Consider the following 24,677-nt stretch of genomic DNA (forward strand, 5'->3'; position numbering starts at 1 on the left):
AAGGAATAGTGGACCCAGGCTAAAATTATGTATGTTTGATACTGCACACTGTGACCTCAAACGATGATGTGTTTCACACACTTCAGTGATTTCTGAAGATGGCAAATGAACAATGGAGTCAATAGTGAGGTGGCGTTTTCTTTGTTTCTCTCACATATGCAGTGCATGGCCAAGTGACTTGCAAGCTCCAGATTCAGAGATTCTGGAGCATGGCGTGGGAAGATGCCATTTCTATTAAGCTCTTCCTGAGTACTGTCACTAGCCTGGCCATAGAAGAGATTAAAACATTGTGTTTGGGGACTCTGACTTTTCTTCAACCCCAAATCCTCAAGTTTAGGTAACACTCTGGCTTATTAAAAGCTTAGGCAGGATGTGTGCCACTGGCCTCCTTACATGTCCATGGTATGTATACTGTCTTCTCCCTACCTGGTGCAGTTTATTATGGACTGCCTTAAGTTAAAAATAAAATTCTTACTGGACAAGGCCTAGTCCGTTTTCTTCCATAATCTTAAAGTATTCAGTAGGCTGCAAATTGAATGTCCTTCCATCATCTTAAAGAGTTTAAGATGTATGTGTCATTTATAATAAATGTTTTCTGGAAAGATGTTCTATCCTAGGTAGATAGGAGAATGCCACACAAATGAATTTACTTACTTCAAAAGTGTACAAAAATACTGAGTCAAGGACTGAATAGAAACCTTTACGGTTTCATCTTTTGAGTAGAATGGTTAATATTTTTTGAATTCTTTTGAATTGATAATGGCTTTTTACAAGTCCAGGTTCCCTCCAATTTGACCAAACTGTTACCTATTTACTAATTATTTTTGTACTGTTCTCTTTGTTTATTTAGCATGTACTGAAAAAGCTCCTGGCCATAACAGAACTGCTTCAACAAAAACAAAACCAGTATACAAAAACTAATGATGTCAGGTAGCAGCCTTCGCCCAAGTGCAGCACTCCCAACACGGTAATTCACGTCAGTATAATGTCTCCTTTGCTCTTGCCAAAAAATAGCACACTTTTCCACATTCCAGTGATGTGTGAGCTATGCAAACAAAATCCAAGATTCTGCTGGTGAGTGTGCCAGCAGCTTTTTGTAAGCTATCTGTGCAGGATATTTGCACTTTTTCCACATACGGAATCAATCTTTACCAACTTCTGAGCCTTGGTGTACAGATCACCTTTCACACAACAAAATGCTATGACTGTATCTTGAACTTGGAAAATGTATTTTCCCTACATCCAATTGCCAAAAAAAGAACTATGAAACCAACTGACAAAAAGGATTCTGTTGACAATTGAGGATAACTGGATCACTGACTGTTCTTACTGTAACTCCTTCCTCATTAGGAATACGACCGTTTGACTGTTCATTGACTATTTGTATTTACAGTTTCCAGAGTTTGCCATTATAATAGGAACAATCTTTGCTGTATACTTTTTTAAAATACTGTGCTATTTCTCTTGCTGGAACTGTTGAAAGAAAATATATAGAATGGATCTATTGCTCATCAGCTTTATTTTTTAAACATACCACAGATTTTGTTCGAATTGTCAAAGACTGTATTTAGATCTCATGATGCTTTCGTTACATGTTTACAACAGTAAATAGTTTGAATTCAATAAATATTATTGGTCGTTGTACTGATCAAGGCATGTTCCCCATTCACCCATTGTATACATTACCAATTTATTTTGTGTTTAAAAACACCTGGAATGCTTTTGTTGAAAGTATTCATTTCCAAACTGATGTTTTTAAACAGTTCTCCATCTTTGAACTTCTGACTACTTGTTCTATCTGCTGCATATTTAGTTTGTATAGTTTTATTTGCTTCTGTATATGTATTTTTGTGAAGTATTCACAAGGGTTAAGTTAAAATAAAACCAAGGGATATCTTGAATAATTGTCTAAATCCAGCTAAGCATTTCATTATTTTCTTTCTCCTTCAGGGGCAGTTCAAATTTAGTACCAGAGCAAGGCCTAGTAAGAAAAAGACAAGTAACAATTCCTTCCCTCCTACGATGGTGTAGGAGGGGGAAGGCACACAAAAAGTAGCACATGGCAGAAAAGCCTTCTGTGGAGGCAGGTGAGCAGTGGTGTTCAACAGCCCTGTGCTCCTTTCTCTTGGTGTCAATTTCATTACTTTACTTTTCCATCACTCCTGCTTTACGGGAGTATCCCACTTGGGTTACAGGATGAAGGATAGACCAGAAGGGACATGGAGCAAAGAGGTCCAAATTCTAGCACTAGGCAATCGAGTTCTCCACCACTGATCACATTTTAATGCCACGTTTATCTTTTAAGCTGGAATAGGAAACGTCATTTACCTTTGTAGGGTGGAACTTGCAGTAACTAGTTGGGTCAATGATGAAATAAAGCCTCTAAAACTTTTAAAATGGGGCTGGGTAGGAGACTTTGCAGATATAAATGTGGACCTTGCTCAGATGCCAAAGCTTACTGACCTAAAAGACAAACAAGGTAAATTACCAACACTCCGCAGTGCTGTCTAGAGGCTAGCAGCACTGCTACATAACTTGGAATGCACTGGAAAATGGTCAACTTGAGCTTCTTCTATTCGACTTTTATAAAATCACACTTAATGAACTTCATTCCTCATTCTAAAGTGAGAAGGAACTAAAAATAAAAAACCTAAAATATAAAAAATTATTAGAAGAATATGCATATAGTAAATACTGTCCTCAAATACTGAGATGTAATTAAAATATACTCTAAATGGAAGGTGCAGCCTGGGATGCACAGACATTGAGAAAAGCTGTGTATCCATAACATTCAGATTCACGGGCTGAGTTTTGCCGAATTCCTTCAACCAGTATTCCAGAAAAAACTCAACAGACATCCATAATTTGGTTCCAAATTATGAATAAAACAGAATAGTAAAATCACAGTTAAATACGTGAATACTATTTCTATCCAACATTTATTAACACTTAATATAGGCAACCACTATTCCAATTAATCCTAGGAAACATAGGTGATTATTTTCCCCATTTGCACCTTAGGAAATTGGCACAGAGGTCTGTGGAGTTACATTTAATATCAACTCCCTTCAATTCGAATTAAACTTCTTAAACATCTTTAATTTGAAAAATTCTTAGTAACTGTAACACCTATCTACTGGTTAATAGCAACTTAATATTTTTATCGAGACAACTATTCAAGACTGCATATTTACCAGGATGCCTGGGTGGCTTCCAATTGGTTACACGTCCCAACTTCGGCTTGCATCACGATCTTGCAGTTCATGAAGTTCAAGCCCTGCATCAGGCTCTGTGCTGACAGCTCAAAGCTTGGATTCTGTGTCTCCCTCTCTTTCTGCCCCTCCCCTGCTCTGTCTCTCGTTCAAAAATAAACATTAAAAAAATATTAAAAAAAAAAATAAAAGACTGCATATTTACTTGATTTCTCTTTTAGAAACCTATTTGGTAATGTTTTCAGGTAACTGAGGAAAACAAATACTGACTACCACTTGACAGCTGAAGCGCATTTTGTAGTTCAGTAGTAACCTACAAAAAGCTAAGTAGATCACAGTGACATTTGAGAAACCATTTATATAAAGGCTTGTAGAGACTGAAAAACATTCCCTAGCACATTTAAAGCAGACTACTCGGTTTTTTTAACTTTTGTGCTTTTCCTTAAAAAATAGGTTTGCATATTGTAATTTGTTTTAAACAATACAGGCAAATAAATTACAGCTTTCACTACTATAGAAAGATTAATTTGATATTAGTCATGATGGGGCAAGACTATCTAAACCAGGTGCTATTCTGGCCCCTTTGAAAAGGTTTTATTTCACATAAAGCTATCCTGAAAGGGAAGAAAATTTAAGTAACAAAAATAGAAAATTTACTATCTTTAATGCTTTCACGTCATTTCATTTTTAAATAAACTTAAATGCCATATATGTTTCATCCTTCTGTTGATTAGTTAGCATTGAAAAGTCAATTTCAAATGGTTAGAGAGAATCAACCAGGTCATCGTCAGTCCATTCTTCCTAAGAAGGAAAGAAAATGTAGTAAGAATAACATTACACTGAAGCATAACATTAATGTTTACTTCCTTGCCTCCTTTTAAGAAAATGTTCTACTTTTACTCTGCTGATTATAGGAAGGTAAATAACCCAGGAAACTTTGTGGTAGTTCAATCTTAGAATAATATGGCTTGGTCTTACCAGACTACACCAATGACGAGTAAAGGTTACAACTGTGACCTTTTGCCTCCTATTAATCTATATCTAACTTATAAGGTACATTTTTTAAAAAAAAAAGGATAAGAGAAGAATCCTGGGAGAGTCAAACAGCAAAAATTTAGCATGTTCTATTTCTGCTGCCTTCCATAATCACAGGAAGAATTCGTCAAGTAACAATCATACTGCTTCACAATAGGCTAAGATAATAAGAGAATGTACATAAAGAAGGGTGCAAGAAAATGAAAATGAAGGCTTTCAAAGCCCACACCTCTCTAATACTCATGTTCTGGAATGATAAAATCTTAACAGTATGGTCAGACCAAATTATACAACAAGAGTAACTTAAAATTTACCTTTGGACAACATACCTCCTCATGTTTGGGTTTCTTTGAGACATAATCATCATCTTCATAGCCTTTCCTCTTCTTCCTATGATTGAGCAACCATCAGTAAGTAATCGAATACTGGTAACAAAAACTACAAAATAAACTAGCAAGGCTGGTAAATGGTATGTATGTATCTGCTGAAGAACAAAGCCTGCATAAATGGAAAGAGATGAACTACGACGGATAGGAAGACAGTATCTTTCAAATTAATCTTTACATTCAATGCAATTCTAACTAAAGTCCTAATAAAGCTTTTCCTGGAACCTTTCAAGTATAACTCTGATGTGTGAAAGACTGCAAAAATAGCCAAAGAATCTGAAAGAACAGTGTGGGGCCCTTGTCCCAGTTATCATCAGAACACTATATATAAGAGATATAGTAACTTAAAGTATGGGATTAGCAAGATTTAAATAGATCAACAATCAGAGCAGACAAGCAAAAAAACAACTATACATAGGAACTTAATATACAATGAATATTTAACTGAGAAAAATTATGAATTTTTTAAAAAGTGACTAGCATAACATTACTGATTTTAAAAAATGAGTATTAAGATTTCTACCTCAGAATGTTCACAAATAATTCTAAATAGTTTTGACAGCTAAACAAAAAGCAAAATGTAAATTAACTTAGGGTAGGAAAAGGTTTTGAGATATAAAGGTGTAAAACAACACAAAGTAAAACAGAAGAAATCTATCACAAGGTGAAACAGAAGAAAACGGGTGTAAGATATATTTGAAAAGTATATAAAATATAAAAAGAGCTACAAATCAAGAAGATAACACCAGAAAACCACTCAAAGGTTATAAGCAAGCAATACAGAAGTAGAAATATAAATGTTGAGCACAGAAACATCAATGCCTCACAGTAATACGGGAAATGCAAATTAAAATACCAATGTAATCACTTTTTTCACCCAGACTGATAAAAGTTAAAGATTCAATACTATTAAATGTACAATATGTATGAAAACAGTAATGAAGAGAAAAAAACAAACTTCCTCATGAACACACATGCAGAGAAAATGATGGCAAAGGTAAACCACCTAGAAATTACCCCTGAGGTCACAAGTGGATTTGGGTTTTGATCTAACAGAACTTTGGTTTACCTGAATCGGCGGACTTTAATAATGACAATGTAGTTATTACTTGTGTAATGGAAAAAAGATAAAGGAGTTTATTTATAAAGAAAAATATTTTATCCTAACGTAATGCCTGTTAAGTGTGGTCCACGGACTAGTGCTGGTCAATCCAGGAACCATTTCCACTATGCAAGAAGATTAAGTACAGAAACTGAGTGTGTGTTTAGAAACTTTTACAGTAATTTTGTTGATTTTATGTCAGTTGAATCTAATAAAATTTAAGCTTATATTTTGTCTATTTCATTTTTCTAGTAATTTATTGCTTGCATTTTATAATGTAAGCAATATATTTGCTTGCATTTTTTTTTTTTTTATTTTTTTTTTTTTATTTTTATTTTTGGGACAGAGAGAGACAGAGCATGAACGGGGGAGGGGCAGAGAGAGAGGGAGACACAGAATCGGAAACAGGCTCCAGGCTCTGAGCCATCAGCCCAGAGCCCGACGCGGGGCTCGAACTCACGGACTGCGAGATCGTGACCTGGCTGAAGTCAGACGCTTAACCGACTGCGCCACCCAGGCGCCCCTTTGCTTGCATTTTTAAAAGCACCTCTCAAGTACTCATGTATATGCAGAATTTGCTTGACATAGTGTAAAGCAGATAGTAACTTGGGAGTAAGAGGTAGTACTCTGGCAATTCAGAATTTTGGCTTATGGGCCAGGCCATTCAGTTACCTAGCTAGAAGGGTAGATTAATAGTTCAGTGGTCTAATCCAGAGGGTGGTAAATTTTTCTTTAAATGGCCAAAAAGTAAATATTTTACACCCTGTAGGTCATACAGTCCATTTCTGTCACAACTAACCAACTCCGGCAGTAGTGTGAAAACAGCCACAGACAACATGCAAATTAACGGGTATGTCTCTGGTCCAAGACCAGTCTTTCTAAAAACAGGTAGTAGTTCACATTTGGCCTGTGGACCAGAGTTTGCCAGCCCCTTCAAAATCTATGTGGAAAGAAGATGATCAGTGCTGTAATAATTTTACTTACCAAAGTCAACATTTCTTTACTTCTCTGTAACCTCTCTTTCATTCCTATGAGTTACCACTGAAACCCAGGAGTGAAATCTACCAATTTTAAGTCCTATGCTAAGCCATGCTTTGCAATTATAGTTATGAATATAATAAAGTAGACCCATATTTGGCATGCTTCATAAATCTCCTACTACCACTGTGTACTTACACAGTTTGACTCGTGTACCTGGATCTGAAGGCCATGGAACACTGTTCTGGTTTCTCATTATCCAATCGAGTATATTTACCAACTATAGAGATAACATCTTAGATGCATCCTTAGCTGTAAGATGCCAGGGCTCATTCCCACTAAACACTAACAAGTAAGGTAGAACCTTTGAATCAGAATGCATTCCGCAGAAAATAGAAAATAGTTTTTCCATTCTTATTATGTGTCAGGACGCCCAACTGTTCAAACTCCTGAAAGATTAGGTTTGAGTGGATCCTTCAATTTGCAAAGCATCAAGAACCTGAATTCTCTAGCTGCCACACTTAGTGTACAAATCGGTAAGATACCTTACAGGTCTTCCTTAAGTATAAAGTTTACCACTGAAAGAAAATAAGCCAACTTTCCCTACTCTACCTAATAGAAACCTGGAACAGTATACTTGTTCCCTCAGACAAGGTATCAATCAGACCTGCCAAGAACCCAAAGATTAAAAGAGCAAGAAGAGGTTCAAAGACTCCTGAGAAAGACTCTAGAGACCCCACAAGGAGTAAAAGAACGGGACAGGGCCTGCAAGCCAAAGAACACATTAGTCATAGCAGGAGAACTGTATTACGAAAACCAGACCATTACCTCGTGTTTATCCTGTTAGAAATGTCCACTCAATTAAAAAAACCCAACTTAAGAAGTCATTTTTCCCCGCGAAAGCAGTTACCAATTAAATGACTTATTTTAAGGATGAGCTAGACTTGACAATTGTCGAATAACACATCTACTTACGTAATTATGTTAAGGGCAAGCTCAGCAGAGTGACATCTCTCTAACTTCTGTTTCAGAACAGCAACTTCTTCAGATCTGGGTGGTTCATATTTTTTTACCAAGTTTCTCATACCTAAGTGGATAAAAAGATTTATAACAGATAATAAAAAGTCTTTTCCCATAAGGGAGCGGAGTACTGTCCCACCTTATAATGGGAATAACAAAACTCTTGAAATGTGATTATTATTATTATCAGGATTTGCATTGCTCTGCATTAATCCAACGAACAGCACACTTCAAGTAATTAGAGCTGTCTGCTGGTTAGCCCATATCACATACAGCACAAAAATAACCATGTTCTACATTCTAGTCAGTTTTTTTCCAAATCCCACCACGGTCACTTTCTGCTCAGGTTTAAAGCTTTTATAAATCCCATGATTTAGTGAACATGCTTTGTTTCCTGCCACCAACTGTATTTATAACATTCTGTCCTACAGACGGTGGTCCATAGGTTATACTTCTTATTTACAAAGGAAATCACTATTAGATGACATGTAATTAAGGGAGGATGCTTAGTAAAATGTGTCAATGGTCCTTCACTTCAACAACATGCAGATCCTATACAATAAAGCATCGCCAAGAAAACAAAAATGTTCTCTTCAGGCTAAAAGCAAACTACTTTGTCAGTGACTTAATAATTGCAGAACGATCCTCTACCCTGGTCTGTTAATATTATTCAACTACAATAAACCTAAGAATATAAACCTCAAGATTTTTCAGGGGACTGATGAGAGATCCAGGGCTTATTACTAGCTGGCCACATGCTCAAATAGGGAGAGCTACTGGCTTATTTCATACTGCAAAGAATGGAGTGTTTTCAACTGAATACTGATGACTCCGTACCCTGAGGACAGTATCTTTGTTCCAAAAACTTATGAATAAGATACCTTAATTATCGTTAAAGCTCTGAATGTTTTGTCAAGAGCTATCCTTCCTTCATGTTAAAACAGTGGAGTAAATTAAAGATCCTTGAGAAGAAATCAGTAATCAATTGTCAGTGTACAAGGAGCACTGTGGGTTATCTTTAAGGCCCATTTTACCCACTAAATTCCATGATCCTAATGAAGATCTCTAGCCACATCACAATTAGCTTTGGAAGTGAACCCTCTAGTGGTGTAACTGAAGACATACAGTTTTATGATTCATAAATCACAAATCCATCATTCTCAATTAAAGAGGAAAGGAAGCCCTCAATTTCAAGGAGAGAATCAAGGAATGGTATTTACATGCTCTGAAGCATCTTAACTTTTAAAACATAAACAATATAAAAAGTACACCCATTTACCCATTTCTGCGATAGCGATCTTTATGCTATTTTATTGGTTTATTATTTCAACTGCATATTTAATTAGCAAGGACAAATACCACAAAAAATTTGAGGGACAAATACAACAGACTGAATCCTAGAGCTTAGTGGCCATGAGCATTCAGTGCGACATGGGCAAGAAGGAAGGACAGGGCTGGCTGATCTCTACTCAACCTTAAGACAGGGTTTCTCAACAATGGCACTCAGCAGTGTCAGTTTGGGCTAGAAAATTCTGTCATGAGGGGCAAGATTTGTTTCCCAAGCCTGCTATTCTCTCACAGTTCTGAAGCCCAGAAGTCTGAAATCAGTTTCAATGGGCCAAAATCAAAATGTCAGCTGAGCCAGGCTCCCTCTGGAGGCTCCAGGGGAAAATCCAGCTTCTGGTGGCTGCCAGCACCCCTTGGCTTGTGGCCATATCACTCCCGATTTTCAAGGCTGCCATCTCTGTGCTCTATCTTCACAATGGCTTCTCTGTCAAACGTCCATTCCTCTGCCTTTCTCTAACTAATAAAGACTCCTGTGATGCATTTATGCCCTACCTGGATATCCAAGATAATGTCCCCATCTCAAGATCCTTAACTTTAATACATCTGCAGAGACTTTATAACAACATTCACAGGTTCCAGGGATTCAGACATGGGTGTCTTTGGGGAGCCACTTTTCAGCCTAGTGAGACTATGCTGAATTATAAGACGTCTAGCAGCATTCTTACTTCTACCAAATAGATGCTGGTAGCAGCCACCACCACGCCAAGAGTTCTGACACCAAAAGTGTCCCAGATAATGCAAAAATCACACCCATGGCTTCTGTAACACCAACGTGACTAGCAAATGACATGTATAAACTAGTTAGAGCTGATTACAAAACAGAACACCAAATTTAAGTATTATCTTTCATTTGGTTCCATTTAGATCTTTTTCTGTGCCTACCACATATCTGTGCACACTTGAAAAGGTCTGTTTTGAGTCTTAACCCTCTCTGAATCTTATATTTTCACTCTCCTATTAAGTCTGTATGTGTGAAAAGTACTTCCTTTAGGGTACCTTCTATTTGTTCTCCACCAATGTATCCTTCATGCCTCCATGATATATTAATTCAATGAAAGTAAATCTAAACAATAATCTATGTCTCAAGTTAAATATCAAGATAATATTTATTTAGAAAGCAACTTTGTAACAGAAGAACATTTTATCAAAGTTGTTTCACTTACTTTTCATTATATCTAGTAACTGTGACAAGCAAGTTCTGTTCTCTTTCAACATCAGACTTTCTGATAAATAACTGGTAAAGAACAGAAAAAAAAGTTTTAATCTATTGAACACATACAGCATCTTGAGTAATATGGCATCATAAATTAGTTTCCTCCACATTCATTTCATCAAGGTCAATTTTAAAATTTACTTTAAAAGTATTAAATAACAAAACTTTGAACACAGAACTATAATCTATAACTATTAGTCTTAAAAATTTAATACCACTCAGTTTAAAGGGTGTTTAATGTTAAGACTAATTTGTCTAAATTTTGTAATATATATGCTTTCAGAGAAAAAATGATATGCAAATAACATTAAAAGTATCGATTATCATTATGGTTAAGTGCTTAATATACAAACCCTATGAATCTAACTTCGTTTGACAGGTGACCAATCTGAGTCAGAGGCACAGACAGGTCATGACTTTGTAACTTGCCCAAAGTTATAAAGATAGGAAGAAGGAGAGCTGGAGCCTGGCACTAGGAAGGCTTCTCTCTCCCCTTAGTATCAAGTGAACTCTTCTTGGTACTAACAGGTATTCAAACCAGTTAAGAATATCAACTTATGCTTTACAAATCTTTTGTATCATATCTGCAAAGAGTCCAAATCAAAAGTGTTAATACTTTTCTATAAGTGGATGTAAAGCCCAATTACCTTTCTCAGAACCAATGACAGCAGCATGAAAATACAATGTCTACATTCAAATATTTAGTTATTCTGAGCTTGATCTATAATTGATAAAAGCCCAAGTGAACAGATTCTCGAGGTGTAAGTAATCTTTCAAACACAAGTGCAAAATAATTATTAATTCCTCTGAAAAATAGTGAAATGAATAAACGGTGAAATACAATTACAACAAAAGAAAGACAATTAAGAAATTTTGTTGCTATCTTTTAAACTATACAGATTATTTACAGGTTATTATGTAAGTCTGACAACTAAGGCCGATATTACAACTTCATCATCTATGATGGGAATTTTAGATATAAAAATGCATTTCTGGTTATCAGTAATACTACCAGTTTCTTCCTTTTCCTTTTCTCCCTAAAACCCCTCATACTTTTGGCATCTTCATTTGTTTCGTTTCATTCTTCCTTTCCTTTCCACCCCTTAATCATAAGGGTGATACATTTGGTTCTAAGAGATAGCTGACCAGACCATTTGCTTCTATGAAGCTTTAAATTAGCAACTCGATCTCAATCCTGAATTAGAATTTTAGTATTTTGATGAAAAAAAAATTCAGTAAAAGAAGAAAACTCAGAACTAACAAGAGAACATCCTAGGAGTAATAATCTAAAGCATCATCCAGAATATAACAGCACAAGGGCTTTCCCTTTTTGAAACCAGCAATAAATGTAAAGGCAACTCCAACATATCCCCAAAGTTTGCAAAGTAAATGAGAACTTAAAAGTGATTTGAAAATATTTTCTCAAAGTAAAAAAAAAAAAAAAAAAAAATGCCCACATGTTTATATTCCCTGGGAAATTCAAAAGTGTATTTAATTTACAAAGAGCCCAAATTACCACAATTTCAGTTTTGGCTATCTGAAATTATAACTACACTTTCAAGGTGACATAAACTCTCATTTGGACTTTAGGATGCTTCATGCCTCTTCATCTACTTGAGGAAAAACAGAAAAATCTCACCATTGGAGAATCTGCATATATACTGCATAAGATACGATGCTTAAACAAATTAATCAAACATTTGGTTAGCGGAATTGTGGAAAAGAGGCTTTCTCCTCTTCGAGGCTTGGAAGCTCCACACCTAATCTCCAAAGACATCAATTATCTGTGGCTGTCTTTCCTAACAAGAACAAGGATTTAGAGCTTTGTTCATGTTAACAGCACAGTGCATAGTATATAGGAGGCGCTCAGAAAAAGTTTTGCTTAAATAAGTGGAGGTATAGATTACTTTGGGATTAAATGTTTAGATTTATGCACATTTGGTGAGCTGTGTTTGTGGAGGCATAACAAAAACCTAAGCCCACAATCCCTTATCTTGGATTTGTTTTGAAATACATAAACTGTTCATGTTTTGGAAAGGGAACCTGGTGAATACTCCATGAAATGTGAAACAGTCCAGTGATGTCTGTGGAAGGATACCTGTTATCCGTGACACTCATATTTGTGTAAGGAAACATATACATACTCCCATTAAGTTGAATAAAGATGAAATCACATCTGTTCATGTCTGCTGCCACCATTATCAAGAGATTTTGAAATTATGGATGAGGGGCTTATAAACGTGTAGAACAGTTTACGTTCAGAAAGTCTGATCATCTTTCCTCCTCAGCTTTTTCCAGGAATAAAATCAGGCAGAACTTCAAAGGCCACAGAGAAATTATTATAAAAATTTACAAAGTCTAATTTGCTACTAGCCTGTGCTTAAGTTACAAATCAATATGACAATAATGCTTAATTAATCTGTGCATAAGACTTTGTTGTAAAGAATCAAGTAAACTTAATTCAGGGAAAGTGCTTATCGCAAAGCCAAGTTCACAATGGGCATTTATGTATCAGCTATCTATAGCTCAAGTGCAATTCACTCGGACATTCCCTCAAGTATTATTCATTCCCCAGTTTTTTCCTGAATTCCACATGCCACACACGCTCCACAGCAGGAGATAAATGATAAACCAAGGCAGATTATTTGCTGTGTACATGTTGCTTACCAGTTTACAAAACTTGTCCTATACTGAGAGCTAAGCTTTCGAGGATCACCGGATTTACTTCTACTTTAGTCATAAAATGGATCCTCTCAGCTCTAAGATACTCAATCTTTAAAGATTTCCTGAAAAGGTGATTTCATTTCCATTCTCAGTTGCCTTCACCAACCCTCCCAACCATAGTAGATATAAAGGACTATAGTCACAAAGTGAATTAATTTCACTTAAAAACTCAGTCTCCAAGGAAGGAATAAACTGACTCAGCAAAGTTAAAACACAGATCAGTACCTTTCCATAGTAATTCCTGCTCGAGATGCACTAGATAAAATGGCAGTCAGGGCAATTTGGGAAGGTGTGTATAAAAGGTAAGCATCTGTTAATGCAATTCTATTAAGAAAGTCATCGGCTGTTTTCCTCAACATCTCTGGATTCTCCATCATGGGGTAGCGAGTCTGGAAAGGAAGTTTGTAAATATTATCACTTCTGAGATTTAATGCACTAATAACAGTTCAAAAATATTTATATTAACAACATAATGCTTAATAGAGGATTCTTTTATTTATGAAATTAACACCCGAGCTTAATCGTTCCATGTAAGATTGTTTTGTATGCAGCGCCAGAACGTACCAAAAGTGCAGTCATTAAATTCTGCATGTTTTAAGAATGTGCTTTTCCTCAGGGGCTTCCACACTTTTTTTTTTTAATCACAACCCATAACAAGAAATACATGCTTTAAGATAATTTATCTAAACTTCCTAGTATAGTACTTGGCACTATGCCGATTTATGTTAATACCTCTCTTTGTCCTTTTCCACCTGAAGAGGAAGGGGAAGAGAGGTTTGAAGTTGACCTAGGGGGGCGCCTGGGTGGCGCAGTCGGTTAAGCGTCCGACTTCAGCCAGGTCACGATCTCGCGGTCTGTGAGTTCGAGCCCCGCGTCAGGCTCTGGGCTGATGGCTCGGAGCCTGGAGCCTGTTTCCGATTCTGTGTCTCCCTCTCTCTCTGCCCCTCCCCCGTTCATGCTCTGTCTCTCTCTGTCCCAAAAATAAATAAAAACGTTGAAGTTGACCTAGGAAATACACAGTCCAAGGTAAACGCTTCTCAAGGCAAACCAGATGATTCAGCTACAAGGCCTTTTAGGAATCAAAGCACTACCTCATCTTGATTTGAAATTCCTGCTACTTAAAGTTTAGTTTTGGGAAGAAGTCAATGGAAATGGATCTTGCTTTGATTACAGAATGCTTTTTAGAATATGCCCAAGAAATATGGACGATCTAATATTTGCTAAAAACTCTTCTTATACTTAAGATGAACTCTAAATCCTAAATCATCAGGTCTATTTCAAATATCTACATCAAGTACCAAAGCAGTAAGAAATTTCTTCTATACCCTCAACAAAATATCCAGAGTCATTTGTACCATCACACCCACATCTTACCATTCTGAAATGCCTGACCGCTGGTATGACAAAAGAAGACATTCCACTCTGGCCACAGTGCTCCTTTTCCCAATATATTTGCTCAATTACTTCACAGCCATTCTCTGACTTCCTCCCCAGAACCTCTGGTCCCTTATCCCACTGTTTGCTCCTACTCACCACTGGTCCTCATTTCCCTCCAGAATTTCCTGCCCCAATATGCTGTCAACATATGTATACTATACCCCGATTTCTGAGTGTTGCTACAGAAAACAATACCACCAAGAGTCTTGTAATATTACTATAAATTCAAGTTCACTGACTCAGCAGGGCTTTTAACAATTATATTCCACAGAAAATTTGTTCTCTCATTTTTCAGCAACTGTGTTCAACGTTTTCCACCTGTCTCAATGTCTTTGATAATTTTCTGAAACTCCAACACTCTCTGTAAATGATCTCGGCTTTTAAGAGAGACACTCTTATTTCCTGTCAGCACTAGTCCCCCAGGCGTAACACTGTCCTCAACCCATATTTCCCTCTTTCCGTCTGTTAATATAAAAGACCTACTATTCTCTCAAGGTCAACTCTACTTTGCTTTGAATCCCATGCCAACTACTTCTACCGTACTCCAAAGAGAAACCTGAGCTACTTACTTTTCACTCCTTCCTTTAAGCTTTTTCTCACTGCTCACTGTCCTCATCAGTTTCTTCCACAAAGCAAAACACAAACAAAATCGTCTCTCTCATCTCTTTTTAGGAGTTCCCCCATCTTCTCAATCATTCATCTTTTTCCACTTCAAAGACAAGCTGTTTAATCCATGTTACACCTACTTGCTTGCTCACCTTCTATGTATTCCCCACTGGTTCCAGCCTGCTTTCTTTCTCCACACTCAACGGAGACTACTTTCACAAAAATCACAAATGGCCCTTCTGGCACTAAATCCAGCCGACACTACCCTTGTTCTTTTACTTTGCCTGAATTCTGAACAGGCCTGGAAAGGAGCCTGTGCTCATCTTCTAAAAGTACTCTTCTTCCCTTCAGTTCTCCAAAAAGTGCTATCTCTCTGAATATTATTCAGTCTCCTTACTAGCATATTATATTTCTCCAACTACTCTTTAAATGGTCCTTACGGCCAAACCACTTTAAATTTTCCAAGAGCAACAACACCTATATCCATTCTGATTTAGCCTAGCCATCTGCTCTGATCTCCAGACACACGTGATGTCTTGCAGCTATTAAAAGTTATGTCCTCAACCAGATTTATCAATCAACCCCCACCCCTCCACCATCCACAAATCTCTCCTATGCCAGTGTTTCCTATATCAGGAAGCAAACCACCATCTACCTATATCCTTAGGCCATAAACCTGGGGTTCCTCCTCTGTTCTCAATCTCTATTATGAAATCAATCCCCAAGCTCTAGTGATTCCGCCAGGATTCTGTCCAGGAAGCTCTCTCTGTATCCACTTCCACTATCAGAGTCATCCGTTCTAATCCATTCTCCACACTCTGCCTGACGCGTGCATATGTGCAATAAATGTATGATGCAGACTGATGCAAGGGCTTGCCAACAGGACTTTTTTATTAACTGCAAACTTCATCATGCAAATCCCCAGACTTAAGCCTTACAACGGTTTCCCACCGCTCTACTCAAAATCCTTAGTACCACCTCCACAGTAGAGACTCTACCTCCCACTCAGGCAGCACTCTGTGGCAGTCTTCCCCCTCTATCTCTAAGTTCTGTTTAGGTTCTTTAGTGCACCATGGTTTCTTAGATCTGGGCCTTTGACCAAAGAAGTCTTTCTGACTAGGATGTTCTTTTACCTAATTCCTACTCTTGCTCTGAAATTTCACTCTAAATGACACTTTCTTAGAACTGTCTTCCTTTCTCTCAACCTGCTATCTCATTCTAAGGTATCCTGTATTTTTCCATCTGTAACAATGAGCATACTGAATATATGACTGTCTTTCCCATTAGACTCTAAGGCCTCTAATAGTTGAGGGCGTTCCTGTCTTCATCCTCAAGAACAGTGTTTTGGCATATGGAAAGTGCCCAAATTTTGCCACTCAATTGAGATGAATGAACCAGTTTTTTACTTCCATTTTGACTTCACTCCCACTTTTCAAGTCCTCTGTGAGGGCAAAAACAAAATAGCTTAAGTTGCTTTTGTGCATGTTTATCTACTTCTATTTTTGATGCGTATATATTGATTCAAGTTCACAATGCACTAAAACTAGAAATCACTTAGCAATCTTCTAGTTTAAAATTAAGATTTTTTTGTGGTTCTTTAAATCAGATCCATGACAGTGTACTCCAGAGTTAGGAGACTTAAGTTCAAAAGCATTACTCTAAATTGACAATAGTCCTCATTATAGTTCTTTGACCAATATTTGCAGATCTACGAAATAAAAAGCTCTGTAAGTGCAGCCCAACAATCTGAGTTAACAAGCCTTTCAGGTGACACTCAACTTTGAGAACTAATGATGTGGAAGTCCACGCTAAACTCATGTTTCGGATGAGCTCATGTTTTAACAATCAGGATGAATATAAATTATAACAAGATTTCAGATTCTTCTGGTTCAAGAACTATAGCAAAGGTGTACACTCTACTAGTTTACCTTTTATATCAGTAAGATTACCTTTAAATCAATGAGAAAGCCCTCAAATGGTCTATAAGGATTGTGGACAATAAGGTGGAAATTCAGTTGTTGTATAAGAAGTAGTTCGTATTCCAAAATCTGTTCGAGTGCCTTCTCCTGTCCAAGAGGACTCTCCCGCAGATTTCCAACAAACTGTGGACTAGATACATTGAATTCATCTACTTTGCAGGCCAAAAATGCACAAGTGAGCCTAGAGGAAAAAACAAAGGGAAGGGAATGGTATCTGTACAAACTTTGAGAAATACCTGAATATTTTATTTCTAAAAATAGGTTCTAAAAATGCATAATAAGTGACTACACTAAATATTGCAAGAAATTTATTTAAAAAAAAGAGAAAAAGAAAGTTTCCTGTTCAAACTTTTTATCCATTAGGAGACTATAAAATTAGGTTGAACTGTATAATCTTGCCACAGCATTTAACCATTATTGACTACTATTACTGGCAGTTTTGTACAGTTCAACATAAATATCTAGAAAAATAACTGAAGAATAAAAGTACTCTGAATCATGAAATGTAGATGAAAGAACACAACAGTACACAGAGGTGTACCTGAGAAGGTAGGTTAAAAGAACACTGGAAGGCCATCAGTGATGTCTCTGAAAGCATTTCAATAGGGATTATTACCTCAGGAACTAACCTATGAAACTCTCGTGGCTAGTACCATAAATTTCAGGTAAGAAACTAGTAAACAAATTACCACAAAAATCAAAATTCAAAGTAACAAGGGCCTGACCTAGACTAGTAGAAATGGAAATGAAAAAGACAGAAAATAAACAGGGACAATGTCACTGACAGCAAACTCTTTGATGAGTCTCACGCTAACTTCATCCTTATGTTTAAGGGACCTTTATTAAATTGAAGTGAATATGGAGCTACAAGACTTGTAAACTAACTGATGTACAAAGACAGGAGGTACCACAAAGGATTCTCATTGGAGCAACAGGGAGAAGAAAGGTGCCACTAACAGAAAGAGATATTAGCGAAGTTAGTTTGAGAAAAACAGAATTTAAATTTGGACAAGCTGAAGTTCAGATGACATCAGTATTACAGGGAGAAAGTACTGTAGATATATGACAAGTATAAGGATAGTGGAAATTCAAAACAGAATACAAGTCTAAATTATCATTACGAAGTCATTTTTTCCACAAATAGTATAAAAGACTTCTTAAATGAAAATCAATAAAGTAGAATTATACTCACATTATAATCCGGGGGTGATATTCCATTACTGAATTATTAAGATAAAAACGCTTGAAATACATACAAGCTGTACCCTAAGATTAAAAATACATAATCAGAATCCACTCAGACATACATGTTGTTTCATTAAAAGTTTTAAAAAATTTACTTATGCAAAGGTTTCTTTAAAAAAGTTACCCATGCAGAGGCGCCTGGGTGGCTCAGCCAGTTAAGCCTGACTGCAGCTCAGGTCATGATCTCACAATTTGTGAGTTCGAGCCCCGCATCGGACTCTGTGCTGACAGCTCGGAGGCTGGAGCCTGCTTTGGATTCTGTGTCTCCCTCTGTCTGCCCTGCCCCAACTCATGCTCTCTCAAAAATAAATAAATGTTAAAAAAAAAAAAAAAAAAAAAAGTTACCCATACAAAATACCAAAACGTCTTAATTCTTCTTTAATCCTATAAATTGTGACGAATTACTATAGAAATGCCACAGCCAAAAGACCCTTTGTTGTTCCTCCTCACACACCCTGGGTTATCTTTCCTATGGGCACTAACTTAATTTCAAAAAGTCTGTATTTATTATTTTTTTAAGTTTATTTATTTTGAGAGAGAGAGAGAGAATGAAACTGAGATGAGACAGTGCACGCACAAGCAGGAGAGGGACAGAAACAGAATCCCAAGCAGGTTCTGCATTGTCAGCGTGGAGTCCGATGTGTGGCTCGAACTCACGAACCGTGAGATTATGACCTGAGCTGAAATCAAGACTCGGACACCTGACTGAGTCACCCAGGCACCCTGTGTGTATTTATTTTAGACTTGAGAATAACAAAGCCACCTAGATTAGAAGAAACCAAGAAAAACACACAAATATTCACAGCTTAAATCAGTCTTGTCAAAACATTGACAGAATTAACACAGCTGGGGCAATAAACCTTCTCTCTAAATCCGCTCTGGGTCTGTGTGATAGATTCATGATCATGTTGCCAAACTAAACAGAAGAGGCACCTACCAATTATTGACCATATCCCATTTCCCAGACTCTGTGCCAAGCACTAATCTATTATCTTTTTTATTCCTTACAACAGCTTGGTGAAGTATTGGCATCTCCACTTTATAGAAAAGGAAAATGACTACCAGTGAGGTTAATGGTCTTGTACCAGGTCACACATCCGATGAGCAATAGGGGTGGATTCACCTAAGACCTACCTGTACTTTTAACCACTATGCAATTCGGCTAGAACCAACAAGATAAACACTTATCTATTTTTAGATAGAAAAAAAAAAAAAAAAAAACCTTTTCTTTTAAATATTTTAAAAGTTTAACTTTGTCGTTTTATGTGAAACAATAAAACTTATCAGTTATAAATAAGCACGTTATAAAAAGACATTCCACGGGGCACCTGGGTGGTGCAGTCGGTTAAGCGTCCGACTTCAGCCAGATCACGATCTCGCGGTCCGTGAGTTCGAGCCCCGCGTCAGGCTCTGGGCTGATGGCTCGGAGCCTGGAGCCTGTTTCCGATTCTGTGTCTCCCTCTCTCTCTGCCCCTCCCCCGTTCATGCTCTGTCTCTCTCTGTCCCAAAAATAAATAAATGTTGAAAAAAAAAATAAAAAAATAAAAAAAAGACATTCCACAAATAAGTTTATTCAAGAATTCAGTTTCTTCATCTGAAAAGATCACATAAACCTACTGCCTTATGTTATAGCACTTTTATCAGAAAATAACAGAACCAAATCTGGAGACAGAAACCAATCAAGGCCATCTGATATTCTTCATAAATCTTTTATCTCTCAGATGAAGATCAGGTGAACTTAAAAAAAAAAACAAAAAACAAAAAAACATCACGAGTACTTTTGAACTTGGTATTTCCAATATACTTCAATTTATATTCAACTTTGAAAATGGAGATTATTTCCGGGGCACTTTGAGTAGCTCAGTTGGTTAAGCATCCAACTTTTGATTTCATGGTTCATGAGATGGAGCCCCGTGTCCAATGTGCTGTCAGCACAGAGCCTGCTTGGGATTCTGTCTCTCCCCCTCTTTTTGCCCCTCATTCGCTCGCAAGCTTTCTCTCAAAATAAATAAATATTAAAAAAAAAAAAAAGGAGATTGTTTCCTGGGAGGTTATTCTCTATTGAGTCATAAGTTATTCACTCTATATAACTTTGAAACTTAAGATAGACTTTCACTCAAGACAGACTTTCATATTTGATCTTCACAACAAACTGGCAAGAGAATTATGAAAAAATATTTTATACTCCTTTTTTTCTTTCAGCTTTTCAACCTCAGCTGATGTTCAATAAACAAGAATACATTCTAAAGGAACAATTACAAGGACAGTGCATGTAAATCCATATAGCCAAAAAGTCTGAACTACTTGTTTCTCACCATTACCATACCACAGTAAACACACACACACACACACACACACACACACACACACACACACACACACGGAGTTCTTAGAACCAGACATCGGAAACAACCACAAGACAATTTTTTACCAAAAGATAAATCTCCAGCTTCTCCTAATCAAGGCTTAACAACTTCTTATGGCATGAGTTTTAGCCGGTGCATCTGATTACAAATGATGAATGAATGCATTATTTCAAACGTGTGACAGACTTAAAAAGGCACTAGTCTGTGTTCTACTCCCAGCTCTATTGCTCGTTAGTTGAGAACCTGGAAAATTATTTAATCTTTTCTTTCTCTCTAAGATGAGGATGTCGTGACCTGTCTAGCAGATCTCAAAATTCTTCCAACAATGAAATGAGACCTGAAATACTTTGTAAGAAACAATACAGAAATTCCTAAATTAAGGAGTTTATCAAAAAATAACACAGAGTGACAGAAATGTGAATACATAAATTACATATTTATATAACTAAGGTGCATTTTTGACTACAGCGGATGGAGAACTGAGTTACACATTTAGAAGAGTCCTGATTTCAGAAGTCAGCTAAAGGACATTATACTTCATCAGTATCATAACTTACCACAACAGACCGTGGCATTGCTGGCTTAAACACTGAACAGAATTCTAATAATCTCTTCTCATAGTATTTGCAGAGCATCATTTCTTCGTGAGGCTCAAGAAAGACTGGATCGTTTGGAAGAACCTTTAGATCAAAAGTTACAGCGAAAGTTCAATGAATTCAATAATCTTAAAATACTATTCTCTATCCAGATTAAATTTAGTTTTCATCTTCAACCAAAGGGAAATATACCACATCACTGTTTTTCTTTATAGAGCTACCAATTATTCCACAAAATAGCTTTAGTAAAATATTTGATAAACTGAACTATACCATCATTTCACAATTTTTCAGAATGTCAGCTGGACAGTTGCTTCTTCAGAGAAAAAAGAATGATGAGTGTGTGTGTGCATATGCTCACAAGTTTGACATCAATTACAAATCAAAAAGAAGATACACACTGTCATTGGCTGGAGAGCTCTCAACGTCCCTTTCTCAGTCATTAAGTCACACAGTTGAGGTAAAAATCAGTAAGTGTCTCAAGGACGATTCTCACCCTTAAAACATTACCTCCTAACTGTCTTTATACACTCTTCTACAGAATACACTAGATGGTTAATAATATAACACTTTTACAACAAATATCCACTAGGTAGTGTAATTGGTTTAATTATGACTACCAAAAAAGGGTATGTTGAAGTCCTAACCCCCCAGTACCTCAGAATGTGACCTTATCTGGAAACGTTCTCTGCAGATGTAATTAGTTAAGACGAGGTCATACTGAAGTACAGTGGGCTCCTAATCCGATACGACTGGTATCCTCATAAAAAGAACATGCCAAGATACACTATGTAGAGAGAGACAGAAAGCGAAGTTACATTGTCACAAGCAAAGGAATACCTAGGATTATCAGAAGCTGCAAGAGCAAAGATCCTGCCCCAGAGACCTACAGACAGCATGGTCTGACAACTTTATCCCAGACTTCTAGCCTCCAGAACTGTGAAACAATAAACTTCTGTTGTTTTAAGCCACCCAGTTTGTGCTAATTTTTTAGGGTAGCCCTAGGAAACTATCACAGATTCTAATTTTACAGAGGTAGTATGGCATTGTGGTTTAGAGCAGAAATTCCGGAACTAGACTCCTTGGGTTCAAATCTTGGCTCTGCCACAATGTAGCCCTGAAAAGTCACTCAACCACTTTATACTTCAGTTTCCTCAGCTGGAAAGCAAGGATAATAGCAGTATCCACTTCACAGGATAGTTATGAGGATTACAGGAACTCACTAAATGCTGAGAATAGTGCCTGGTACATACACAGCGTGGTATGTACTACTTTGCGTAGTACAAAAATTAAGCAGTATGAATCAGAAGTGAACTAAACGGAAAAGTACCTGAGTACCAAAAGGTCTGAAACATGGAATATTTGATGGAGGGAAGCTTGTACTAGAATACGTGGTGCAATTTATGAAAAAAGATTAAACCGGCGTGAGTTATAAGAGAAAGGATTTGGCTGGCAGGCCCAAAGTCTAAACCATCCTCAATTGGTTTGTGCTAACCCGTCTCCTGTTTCCCCGCGTCCACCCTGTCCCCGAACCCGCCCAATACATTCACCACCAGGTTTCCTGAGGTCTCTTTCTACAACAGAATCTGAAAGGTTAATTCCCCGTTTAAATTTTCAAAGGTTCCCCATCTCATCATCATAAACTCAAACTCCTCACTTCAGCTGGCAAGTTTCTGCACCTGTTCAGACCTTCCGCGACACAGGACCCTGAGCATTCCAAGGCCCCGTCCGGCAACTTTCGACCTCCCACTTTGCACCTGTGGCTCTGTCCGCGCGGAACTTCCTTTCCCATCTTCTCTGCATTAACTGCTGGGGAAAGCCTTCCCTGACATGGCCTCTTAACAAACGAAAGGCTCTGCTCCCGCACTACGTTAGCTTCCTACAAAGACCTTCCTTCGCCATGTTACTGATTACTCACCTGCCATTCGACTACGTTAAGGGCGTAGTTCGTCTCCTCAGCCTAAACACCTGGCAAGGTACCCGTCCGTTCGTTAAATAAACGCCCCGCGCGCCAGAGACGCACGGGCGGGGGGAGGGGACGGAGGTGTGCAGGGGCCCCAGGGAAGGCAGGGTGGACAAGGGAGGGCGGGCAGCAGCTGCTCAAGAGTTTAGAAGCGAGGGCAGGGGACCGGCCGCCGGGATCCTCACCTTCCCGTTGGCGACCGCTTTGCATTTGAATTTACGGTTGGCGTCCGCCCGCAGTCGTGCTAGCTGCTCCTCACTGGCGAAAGTCCAGTGCCGCTTCTGGCTACTGTTGTGGTACATAGTGAAATCCCAGAGCAGGGCCAGGAAGTCTGGAGAAAAAGACCCCAAACGCCACAACACGGCGGTGGGAGATCACCTAAACCCCGACCACTAACCCGCCGAAGCCGAGCGCGTCAGTTCGGCGGGCGCCTGCGCGTTGACGTTACGATCACGTGGTACCTCCGTCCGCAGTCGCGTTTCCGGAGCGGACTAAGAGGAGAACACCCCGCGGGTCCCTCCGGCGGGCGCCTGACAGACAAGTGGGCGGAGCCTACGGATACGCTCCTCCTATCTGTGAGCTTAGCCTCTAAGCTCCACCCCTTCCCGACAAAATTTAAAGGAGAAGCGACAGGCGCGTGTGGAAAACCAGACGGAAGTTCCATGTAGAGGCCAACATGAACAATTCACAGGGGGAATAAGTGCACAAAGGGACCCGGGAAAGTGTCAACTTTTAAATAGGGTACATGAGGAGGTGACATCTGAGCAAAGACTTGAAAGACTTGAGGGAGTATGCCTATCCGTCACGCGGGGGATGATCTTGAGGCAGATAGAACAAAGTCCTAAGGCAGCAGCATTCCTGAGTCTTAAAAAGGCTGTGCGAGGAACATTACAAAAAAAAAACGGCCTCAGAGAGCATGGAACATGGTTGAAAAGCTACAAGCGGTGCATATATATTGTTCCTTACTGTTCTGCCACTAATGTGACCCTGTCCTTTTCCTGTGATCGTTTCCTTCCCCATCTGTTGATTACTAGCCAGTCTCATCCCGTTTCCGTATCAGAAGCACTATGTATGGTAGTTTTAGGCTTTTCTTGAATTCATCTTCATTACTGCCCCAAGGGAGCCTTACAATAAACTATTGTTAGTGCTTAAGAGATTTGCAATTTTTATTACTAGTATTTTCAAAATTGCATTTGTGATACAAAATCTATATGGATTCTAAAAGCCTTTACTGGTTTAGATATTTGTCCCATTTAGGCATACTTTATTCTGTGCATCACACATCAGGTTAGGAAGATGGACCTACTTGCAGCAAATAATTTTTCTAAAAACAAAAGGCAGATAAAGAGAGTTTAGGTCTTGAAATTTTACATAGGCAAAAGGAGGTGGCAAGATATCCAGAAATCTGCTTTCTATGAAAATGTTTTTAGAGGCTTAAGGGAGAGCTTTTTTGTTTCATTTTGGTAGA

The 24,677-nt window shown here is 37.9% G+C and overlaps 2 protein-coding genes across 5 annotated transcripts in view; one reads left to right on the forward strand and one right to left on the reverse strand.

The window, feature by feature from the left end:
- The window catches only part of RASA1 (RAS p21 protein activator 1), a 113,392-nt gene extending 111,479 nt beyond the window's left edge, over positions 1-1,913 (forward strand). The window contains 1 exon segment of the mRNA XM_030322350.2: positions 851-1,913. Coding sequence (XP_030178210.1) covers positions 851-934 — 84 coding nt within the window. The 3' untranslated portion in view covers positions 935-1,913.
- Positions 1,517-23,669, reverse strand: CCNH (cyclin H). Of its 4 annotated transcripts, none has more exons than XR_004343750.1 (10): positions 23,395-23,669; positions 21,208-21,330; positions 18,232-18,305; positions 17,010-17,220; positions 13,243-13,406; positions 10,244-10,314; positions 7,689-7,800; positions 4,562-4,637; positions 3,195-4,013; positions 1,517-2,463 (listed from the first exon to the last, which is right to left on the reverse strand). XR_004343750.1 is itself a non-coding variant. In XM_030324343.1 (10 exons), exons 3-10 carry the CDS (start codon positions 21,286-21,288, stop codon positions 3,975-3,977), a joined length of 828 nt encoding a protein of 275 aa, XP_030180203.1. In that variant the 5' UTR covers positions 21,289-21,330; positions 21,904-22,033; positions 23,395-23,473; the 3' UTR covers positions 3,860-3,974. The 4 variants fall into 4 exon arrangements, 3 of the variants coding, with proteins under 3 accessions (XP_030180182.1, XP_030180191.1, XP_030180203.1); XM_030324343.1 differs by lacking the exon at positions 1,517-2,463 and adding an exon at positions 21,904-22,033 and having other exon boundaries at positions 3,860-4,013; positions 23,395-23,473; XM_030324322.2 differs by having other exon boundaries at positions 1,517-4,013; positions 23,395-23,663.
- Between the last annotated feature and the right edge of the window lie 1,008 nt (positions 23,670-24,677).

The sequence above is a fragment of the Lynx canadensis genome, chromosome A1 (genome assembly GCF_007474595.2).
Source record: "Lynx canadensis isolate LIC74 chromosome A1, mLynCan4.pri.v2, whole genome shotgun sequence".
Classification (NCBI taxonomy): domain Eukaryota; kingdom Metazoa; phylum Chordata; class Mammalia; order Carnivora; family Felidae; genus Lynx; species Lynx canadensis.

What these genes read in the sequence shown, in the direction of transcription:
- CCNH (XM_030324322.2), bottom strand. Translation starts at nt 23,511, where the DNA reads ATGTACCACAACAGTAGCCAGAAGCGGCACTGGACTTTCGCCAGTGAG. An exon ending in TATCACCCCCGGATTATAAT is followed by an intron (nt 17,221 to 18,231) that starts GTGAGTATAATT and finishes TTTTTCCTCTAG; the next exon opens with GCTCACTTGTGCATTTTTGG. An exon ending in GCTTTCTCATTGATTTAAAG is followed by an intron (nt 13,407 to 17,009) that starts GTAATCTTACTG and finishes CTTCCTTTCCAG; the next exon opens with ACTCGCTACCCCATGATGGA.